General features: G+C 32.6%; 2 protein-coding genes and 1 long non-coding RNA gene across 3 annotated transcripts; 2 read left to right on the top strand and 1 right to left on the bottom strand.

The window, feature by feature from the left end:
- Positions 1–1256: 1256 nt before the first annotated feature.
- LOC145096135 (zinc finger BED domain-containing protein RICESLEEPER 2-like) lies at positions 1257–2558 on the top strand. The gene is made up of 3 exons (XM_079033904.1): positions 1257–1458; positions 1656–1871; positions 1948–2558. The coding sequence occupies exons 1-3, from the start codon at positions 1257–1259 to the stop codon at positions 2556–2558; spliced, it is 1029 nt and encodes a 342-aa protein (XP_078890030.1).
- Positions 2559–6896: 4338 nt separating this feature from the next.
- LOC145093812 (uncharacterized) lies at positions 6897–9919 on the bottom strand. The gene is made up of 3 exons (XR_013703098.1): positions 9781–9919; positions 9348–9710; positions 6897–7026 (listed from the first exon to the last, which is right to left on the bottom strand). It is a non-coding gene; the product is annotated as an uncharacterized LOC145093812 (long non-coding RNA).
- Positions 7149–10370, top strand: LOC145093811 (histidine kinase 5-like). The gene is made up of 10 exons (XM_079032069.1): positions 7149–7838; positions 7915–7971; positions 8074–8301; positions 8527–8620; positions 8712–8918; positions 9007–9137; positions 9212–9261; positions 9326–9537; positions 9620–9723; positions 9813–10370. Exons 1-10 carry the CDS (start codon positions 7149–7151, stop codon positions 9915–9917), a joined length of 1878 nt encoding a protein of 625 aa, XP_078888195.1. The 3' UTR covers positions 9918–10370.
- Positions 10371–10380: the final 10 nt, after the last annotated feature.

The raw sequence follows: 10380 nt of genomic DNA on the forward strand, positions 1-10380 counted from the left end.
TTAATATTTAATTAATTGATAAATATCTTCAATTAGGTCAAGAATATACTCATATATATCTCAAAATCGGATTTATATTGACCTAACATGATTAAGGTAAGTTTCCAATAGATAAACAACAAGAAATCCCGAAATTTGCTCTTTCTGACGCTCGAACTCGCCGAGTACCACAATGGACTCGCCGAGTTGAGGCCTACTCGCCGAGTACCACCATGGGACTCGCCGAGTTCATCAGGCAGAATGATAAAATTCGAATTTAGCAAGCAATAAACAAGCAATCAATGCATCAAATCAATAGAAACCAATCTAGGCTCTGATACCACTGTTGGGTTTTAGCCATATGAACATTCTTATGTGAACATACAAAACCCTAATGCTTGGATCTAGGTTTCTCTAATTGTTCATGCATGAATCCAAGACTTCTAATGGTTATTCTATCATAATGACAATAAGAAATCAGAGTTATAAGTTTACCTTGAATTACTTGCTTGATCTTCTTGTCCTTGGAGCTTTAGAGTCACAATTGTCACTCCTCTAATGGTTCACAAACACCAACTAAAGAGGATGATTTGAGAGAGTGGGGAGGGATATAGAAATCGGCCAGGGTTCTTCCAAGAGTAAGAGTACCGATTTCTACAACCCTATGAGTCTATTTATACTTGTAAGGCTCCTAGGGTTTCACCTTTAAACCCTAATTGGATAACTTAAGCCCTAAGCAATCCTAATCCCTTCATGATAAGCCTTCGACGATTTCAAGGCCTATTCAAAGTCCTTAAACCGTCCAACCCCTCATCTTTAAGGAATTACAACCCAATGTACAACTATCACACACTTGACAGTTTATGACTTATATTAATCAAACAACAATATTAATCAAACAACAATATTATTATTCCTTATATTATTCTTAATTAATTTATGACTTATATTAATCAAACAACAATATTATTATTCCTTATATTATTCTTATAATATATTAATAATATTCCTTCTCTCATTATAAATCATCCTGTCAAGTTGCTATGGTGAAGGCAACCCAAAAGGACCATGCACAACTGGGTCAAATACTTGCCTAATATAGTTGCAGCCTTAGACACTATTCTAACAATAAGAACCAAGGAAGGGGATGAAAACAGTCTATTGTTTGGAAACACTTCAACAAACCAGATCCAGTTCCACCTGAAGGAGCACGCACCACATGTATTCACTATAAGAAAAGCTATGTGTATGAACCAAGTCAGAATGGTACTAGTGCTATGTCAAAACATTTGAGAAAGTTATGCAAGTTTGATCCACTTAAATGTCAAGTAGATAAAAAACAAACAACTATAAATTTTGTTGGAAAGGGTACGGATGGAAAGTTACAATGTGGTCGTTTTACAAAGGAATTGGGTAAACAAGCTCTTGCTAAAATGATTATTATTGATGAATTACCATTTAGCTTTGTTGAAAAAGAAGGTTTTCGTTATTTTTGTAGTGTAGTTTGACCCGACCTAGAGTTATCGAGTCGGATTACAATTGCTAGAGATATCTTATCATTATATGTGGATGAAAAGAATAAGTTGAAAGAGATTTTACGAAAATCTTCACAATCTGTTTGTCTTACAACGATGCATGGACTTCATGTTAAAACATCAATTATATGGTTTTAACAGTCCATTACATTGATGGAGAATGGAATTTGCAAAAAAGGATTTTGAATTTTGAAGTTATTTCGAATCATAAGGGTGACACAATTGGTAAAATGGTTGAGAGTTGTCTAACTACATGGGGTATTGAGAAGGTTTTTACAATCACCGTGGATAATGCGAGCTCTAAAGATACAAATATATCCTTTCTAAAAAAAGAAAATACAAAATTGGGGACATGCGGTTTTAGATGCTCAATACTTGCATATGTGTTGTTGTGCTCATGTGTTAAACTTGATTGTGTGTGATGGGTTAAAAGATTATGATTCTACAATTCAAGTTATTAGAAATGTTGTGAGGTATGTTAGATCCTCACCTTCAAGGTTGGCTAAGTTCAAGGAATGTGTGAAGATAGAAAAGTTAAATGTTGCTGGAACTGTATGTTTAGATGTTTCCACTAGGTGGAATTCAACTTACTTGATGTTGGAGTCAGCTTTGAAGTATAGAAAAGCATTTAATAGGTTGGAAGAAGATGGACAATATGCAAGGTTTTTTAATGTGGGTCCTAGTAGCTTGCTGAATGAAGTAGATGCAAAGAAAAAGTATGATGTCACTAGAGTCGGGCCACCTAGTGATATTGATTGGGATATTGCACAAGCATTTATGATTTTTCTTAAGGTTTTTTATGAAGTGACAAATCGGTTTTTGGGGTCTTTGTATGTAACTTCGAGTGCTTACTTTCATGATATGTGTTCATTGCATAGCCATATTGATGAATACATTGAAAGTGATGATTGGCGGGTGAGTTCGATGGCTATGAATATGAAGGCAAAGTGTGATAAATATTGGGGAAATGCAGAAAAGATGAATCCTTTATTGTATGTAGCAGTTGTTCTTGATCCTCGATACAAGTTAAGATGTGTCAATTAGAGTTTGGAAGAAATGTACCCTATTGGTGATATTGCATGTGACTTGAAAAAGAAGTTAAAGGCCAGTTTGACTCGACTTTATGACTTTTATTTGGAAAAAGATCATATGCATGCCAGAAGTTCTTCTTCAAACAAGAATCATAACAAAAGAAAAGTTAATGAGAATCTTAGCATACAAGAGAAGCGTATGCTAAAATATAAGGCACATTTGGAAGATGAAAAAACAGGATAAGTGAGTGAGCTTGAAAGATATTTTTCAGATAACCAAGAGCCAAGTTATGAGTCATTTGACTTGTTGGATTGGTGGAAGACAAATGGAGCAAAATATAAGATTTTAGGAAAAATTGCGCGGGATGTCTTGGATGTTCCCAGTTTCCACAGTTGCGTTGGAATCCGCATTTAGCACCGAGAGTAGAGTTTTGGATTCATTTAGGAGTAGTCTTTCTCCTAAAACAGTGCAAGCGCTTATATGCACACAAAATTGGATTCGGGGTGTGTTTAACAAAAATGCAAAAGTTGGTTATGAAGATGTGTTGAAAGAAATTGAAGACCTTGATGAAATTGAAAATGGTAAGTTTTAAATTTTCAAAAGTTATATATTTTCTCCTACTTATTATTTCTAAATTCTAACAAAATATAACTTGTATTTTAGATTTTGAAAGCAAACTTAATATTTGCACTGACAATATCAAATGAAAGGTACATTTCTTCTCTTGGTTTTATATTGAATTTTTGGTGTGATGTTTTAATATTGACCCTTTGGATAGCAAAAACTTATGAATTGGATATAATTTTGGAAGTGGATAGCATTTTGGAAGTGATCTTGCTGATAATGCTTTTTGGATAACAGTTTTGCTGTTTTGGACAGCTTAGTAGGATGTATGTATTAGAATAATATTTGATATAATGGAATAATATTTTATATTTTCATTTACTGCTTTTTATTTGCTGTTTTGGACAACTTTTTTTAATAGTTTTCTTGCTGTTTTTGACAATTTTACTATTGCAGTATTTTCAACAAACAGTGCAGTGCAGTTTTTTTTATTTTTTATTTTTTTTACTAAATTAGGCAGAATTTTGAATGTTTTAATACCTTAAATGGTGCTGTTTTTTATTTAACTGTTTTAATACCTTTAATAGTGCAGTTTTTTATTGTTTTAATACCTCTAATATTGTAGCTTTAATATTACGTAGAATTTTTACTGTTTTAATACATGTGATAGTGCATTTTTTTTTTAACTAAATTAGTTTAATGGACTCGACTAAAATGGGCCTAAAAAGCCCAAACCGTAAAACCAAACCGGAGCCAAACCGTTAGTAACGGTTTGGTTTGGTTCGATTTTAAATTTTCAATGGTTCGGCTTTGGGTTTTGCTTGACAAAAACCGTTAGTAACGGTTTGGCTCCGGTTTGACCTATAAACCGAAAAAACCGGACCGTGAACACCCATAATATTCTCCACAAAGAATTAAATTGGAATGGAGTGTGGGCAGTGGCGAGTCTAGAATAGAAATTCAAGTGGTTCACCAACTAGGGTCGGTACAAGAAAAAAATCGGGTTTACTCAGAAAAATAACCAATTCCACAGGTATAAAAACTAATGGTGAGAGGACTGAGCCCAAACCGATCAACCTTAATTTTTTATTTATTAAAATCAACTTAAATTTAAAATAAAACTGATTTGTTAATTATTATTCACATATCTAATAGTCGGTAATAAAAAAAATATATGTGAGTAAAGGTTTTTCTGTAAAGAAAAAATGATATGAAAATATATTTGAAAGTAAATAAAATAAAAAAGAAATTAACAAAATGGATATAAATTCACAATCAAATTGGAGATGATTTATGTGTGGGTTCCCCAAAGCAGCAAAAGTCGATAAATAAGATATATGTTTGTTTTTATTATAACTCAAAATAATAACCTTAATGGAATTGGAAACTTAAGTAGAAAAAACCTATTATTCCTAAATAATTTGAATCCTGGTTCTATTGTTTCACCTATGTTTCAACAATTGAGTTTTTTTACCAACAAAATCTCTCTCTCTCTCTCTCTCTCTCTCACACACACACAGAAAAAAATCGAGTTTACTCAGAAAAATAACCAATTCCACAGATATAAAAACTAATGGTGAGAGGACCGAGCCCAAACCGATCAATCTTAATTTTTTTTTATTAAAATCAACTTAAATTTAAAATAAAGCTGATTTGTTAATTATTATTCACATATCTAACACTCAGTAATAAAAAAATATATATGTGAGTAAAGGTTTTTCTTTAAAGAAAAAATGATATGAAAATATATTTAAAAGTAAATAAAAATAAAAAAGAAATTAACAAAACGAATATAAATTCACAATCAAATTGGAGATGATTTATGCGTGAGTTCCCCCAAAGCAGCAAAAGTCAATAAATAAGATATATGTTTGTTTTTATTATAACTCAAAATAATAACCTTAATGGAATTGGAAACTTAAGTAGAAAAAACCTATTATTCCTAAATAATTTGAATCCTGGTTCTATTGTTTCACCTATGTTTCAACAATTGAGTTTTTTTACCAACAAAATCTCTCTCTCTCTCTCTCTCTCTCACACACACACACACACAGAAAAAAATCGAGTTTACTCAGAAAAATAACCAATTCCACAGATATAAAAACTAATGGTGAGAGGACCGAGCCCAAACCGATCAATCTTAATTTTTTTTTATTAAAATCAACTTAAATTTAAAATAAAGCTGATTTGTTAATTATTATTCACATATCTAACACTCAGTAATAAAAAAATATATATGTGAGTAAAGGTTTTTCGTTAAAGAAAAAATGATATGAAAATATATTTAAAAGTAAATAAAAATAAAAAAGAAATTAACAAAACGAATATAAATTCACAATCAAATTGGAGATGATTTATGCGTGGGTTCCCCCAAAGCAGCAAAAGTCAATAAATAAGATATATGTTTGTTTTTATTATAACTCAAAATAATAACCTTAATGGAATTGGAAACTTAAGTAGAAAAAACCTATTATTCCTAAATAATTTGAATCCTGGTTCTATTGTTTCACCTATGTTTCAACAATTGAGTTTTTTTACCAACAAAATCTCTCTCTCTCTCTCTCTCTCTCTCTCACACACACACACACACAGAAAAAAATCGAGTTTACTCAGAAAAATAACCAATTCCAAAGATATAAAAACTAATGGTGAGAGGACCGAGCCCAAACCGATCAATCTTAATTTTTTTTATTAAAATCAACTTAAATTTAAAATAAAGCTGATTTGTTAATTATTATTCACATATCTAACACTCAGTAATAAAAAAATATATATGTGAGTAAAGGTTTTTCTTTAAAGAAAAAATGATATGAAAATATATTTAAAAGTAAATAAAAATAAAAAAGAAATTAACAAAACGGATATAAATTCACAATCAAATTGGAGATGATTTATGCGTGGGTTCCCCCAAAGCAGCAAAAGTCAATAAATAAGATATATGTTTGTTTTTATTATAACTCAAAATAATAACGGTAATGGAATTGGAAACTTAAATAGAAAAAACCTATTATTCCTAAATAATTTGAATTCTGTTCCATTGCTTCATCTATGTTTCAACAATTGAGTCTCTCTCTCTCTCTCTCTCTCTCTCTCTCTCTCTCTCTCTCTCTCTCTCTCTCTCTCTCTCTCTCTCTCTCTCTCTCTCTCTCTCTCTCTCTCTCTCTCTCTCTCTCTCTCTCTCTCTCTCTCTCTCTCTCTCTCTCTCTCTCTCTCTCAAAATAGGTCCTTAAAAAACCTCAATGTCTTGGTATAGAATTTCTATTACTAGTATTATTTAGTATAAAATTTGGTGGGTCATGTGACCCACCTTAGGCATGCATAAAGCCATAAACTCGCCACTGAGTGTAGGGGTTTTGAGTGTCTCTGTTTGTGTCTATGTAAACGATGAATGAACAATGTCTTAGTATAAATGTCTGTGATAGATTCTCGAATAAACAATAATAAATTTCTCGACAATATAAAAACCTATCATTCAATTCAGTATTGTGTGTCACCTTATATACTATATATATAAATTGTTTTCAAATGCACATGGCCTTTTGAGCTTCCACTCGTCTCTGCTCTCCCACAATAGTTTTTCTTTCCCTCTCACATGGTTTGTCTCTCCACATTCTCTCTCTATCTGATTATTTGAATTAAGTAAACTTGTTTTTGTTTTGTTTATTCATTGACTGAAGACTTCTAAGATACTTTCCAGATCTACAGTGAAAAAAGGGAGTTACAGAGGCTAACAGGATGACATGAATCAGATGGATTTTCTTTTCCCCAATCTCAACTTCTTTCGCTTTTCTGATCTAAATGGTATCTTTCATTTCAAATTTGTGGATCACGTCAATGGTATGTATTATGCTTCTCCAATTACATTTTCCCCTTCTGTTGACAAACTTCTCTCGATCTTAATTTCATAAATTTCGATCTGCAGAAACATTTTGTTAGTTGCGTATAGACTTCATTGATGCTCAAAATCACAATTTCTTCAAAGTAAACAGACATCAATACTTTTTGCATTATTATTATTGTTCTAAAACGGTGAACGAGATGGAGGATGATCATGTTGAAGATACAGAGGTTGAAGTCCTCTCTTCAACGTGGCCTGAAGACATTAATGAAGCTGGAAAAAAGTTCAGTGTAGAAAAACCAGGACTCCATGAAGATATGTTAGAGGATATTGCCTTCACTGAAGAGCCTAGTATAGTTGACTTCGCAAGGTTAGTAGAACTCACAAGTTACAGTGAAAAGGGGTCCTCACAGTTAGCTTACCTGGTAAAAAACTGGGAATATAAACAAGAAAATGCTGTGAGACTTTTGAGGGAAGAGCTTGAAAACTTGAGAAAACAACAATATGAAGTTAAGCTTAAAAATTTAGATATCTTTGAACAACATCGTTTTGAAGGTGATAAATGTCCGGTTTCTGTGCTGGATGAAGGTTATGAAAATTTTCAAGATGTACCCGAGAAAATAAATGATGTTATTGCTGAAGAAAAACGGGTAGAAATAGATGCTGAATATGATACAGTTATATATTGGAAGCAAAAGGCATTGCATTTGGGAAAATTGTTGGAAGAAAGTGTTGAGAGAGAGCATATTCTTTTGGAGAAGTTGGAGGAAAGCATTGAGAATCTTGAAAAACAATCATCACCTGTTGAAGAACTGTCCCAGATCTTGAAAAGATCTGATAATTTTTTACATTTTGTTCTTCAAAATGCACCCGTTGTTATTGGCCATCAGGTAATTTGATTTCAAGCAAACCCTTTTTCTTTTTTTCCTTTTTTGCCCTTTTTACATTATGATTGTCATATCTCAGGACAATGAGTTGCGATATCGCTTCATTTATAATCATTTTCCAAGTTTACAAGAAGAGGTAATACGATCATCATCAAATTTTATAAACTCAAATTTATTGTTTGTTGTAAGTTCATAGATTTTTGAACCATGTCTTTTTTGTTCCTAATACTATGCACAGGATATAATCGGGAAAACAGATGAGGAAATATTCAAAGGTGGTGGTGTAAAGGAATCCCAAGACTTCAAAAGAGAAGTTCTTGAAAGAGGATTACCAGCAAAAAGAGAAATTACTTTTGAAAACGAATTATTTGGTGACAAAACATTTTTATTATATGTTGAACCTGTTTTCAGCAAAGATGGAGAAACAATCGGTGTTAATTACATGGGCATGGACATCACTGATCAGGTACGTTCTTTGTTTGGTCTATTATAGCATCCTACTTTTATCTTTTCTTATTACAACATTGTGCTTTGAAAAATCTACCCAATTCACTTTTATAATTTGATAGATTTTCAAAGTAATGAAAGTAGGATACGCTATTTCTTGTACTCAGTCACTTCTAATATATATATATATATATATATATATATATATATATATATATATATATATATATTTATCATGTGACAGGTTAGAAGGAGAGAAAAGATGGCAAAACTCCGGGAAGAAATAGCTGTGCAGAAGGCTAAAGAGGAAGAACTTAATAAAACCATTAATATTACAGGTTGGTAACTTTTCTTTCTCTTAAACCTTAAAATTTTTTCTATATATGAAAAAGTATTATCGAACATTTTGCCTAAATCAATTTCTTTTAGAGGAAACCATGAGAGCGAAACAAATGTTGGCAACCATGTCACATGAGATAAGATGTCCATTATCCGGGGTTGTTAGCTTGGCAGAGATTTTATCAACTACAAAACTCGATAAGGATCAAAAACAACTCTTGGATGTTATGTTATCTTCTACTGATTTAGTTCTTCAACTTATAAATGACATTCTTGACCATTCCAAAGGCGAGTCAGGTTATTTTTCATCCCTTTATAATTTGTATTTTTTTTAATAGACTGATGTTTATACTGTGTATTATTTAAAAGTTTAGATTATTTTCAGGAGTTATGAAGCTGGAAACTACAAAATTCAGGCCTAGAGAAGTAATCAATGATGTTCTTCAAACTGCTACTGCATCATTGAAAAAGAAGCTGATTTTGGAAGGACACGTAGCAGATGATGTCCCATTGGAGGTTTAATCTCTACTATCGATACAACTTGCTATAAAAAGAAAACATTTATGTTAACATTTGTTAAACAATTTCAGATTATTGGTGATGTTCTTTGGATCCGACAGATTCTTACCAACTTGATCAGGTATTTCTAAGCAGGTCAAAATGGTCCATACACAACAAATTCTAAACTCATGAATTTTGTGCAGCAATGCTATTAAGTTTACTCACCAAGGGAAGGTCGAGATAAATCTATATGTAATATCAGATCCATATCCTCAACATGAACCGAAGAAGATAAACACAGATGACTCATCGATCTCAGCAAAAGACAATCGGCATGAGGAGAATGATCCTCAATCGCATGAAACGGTAGTCTGGATACGCTGTGATGTTAAAGATACAGGAATCGGAATACCAGGTACCTTTCAAATTCCTAATTTCTCATTTTCGTAGCTTCATGTTAACTACAATATTTCATTCATCGATTTGATCGATGTCAGAAACTGCATTGCCGAATTTATTCAAAAAATACACGCAAGCCAGTGCAGATACAGCTAGGAAATACGATGGGACTGGATTAGGTTTAGCGATCTGCAAACAACTGGTAATGATTCTGGATTCGGAATCGAAATCGGAATGTGAGAACGAAATTGGTTTTGACCTAAAATCCGTGTAAATCGTGATTTATCGCAGGTTGAGCTGATGGGAGGACATCTGACTGTATCGAGTAAAGAACATTGTGGATCTACATTTACTTTCGATTTACCTCATAAAGTTTCACATCCATGGTTCAGATGATATGGCCGATAACGACGAGTCTGAAGATGACGATATCACTTGTGATGTCGGAGCAGAGAAGAAGAGAAACTAGAGCTCTTTGGTAATTGTTAAATATAGGTCGACTTTAACGAAAATTACGAAGGTTTGTTTCTAACTAGGGGTATTCTGCGTTTCGTTCTACTTCAATAAATTTGTTATTTGTTTACGTGTAGTGAAACCAGTGTTTTAAAAACTGGTTCGAACCGGCCGGTTGAACCGGTCGAACCGGGAACCGGAGGTGAGGACGGTTCAATTTGGACCGGTTTTATAATGATTTCCTGACCGGATTGAACCGGACGGTTTTGATAAAAAACTGGTTCAACCGGCTGAATTGAACCAGAATGGATCGGGTTGAACCGAACATTCTTGGATTTTTGTGTTTGTTTTGGACTTCTTTGTTTGATTTTGACTTCTATAATGATTGTTTTTATATGTTGGATTC

This window comes from Lactuca serriola, chromosome 3 (genome assembly GCF_051521515.1).
Source record: "Lactuca serriola cultivar US96UC23 chromosome 3, Lser_US96UC23_V15, whole genome shotgun sequence".
In the NCBI taxonomy this organism is placed as follows: domain Eukaryota; kingdom Viridiplantae; phylum Streptophyta; class Magnoliopsida; order Asterales; family Asteraceae; genus Lactuca; species Lactuca serriola.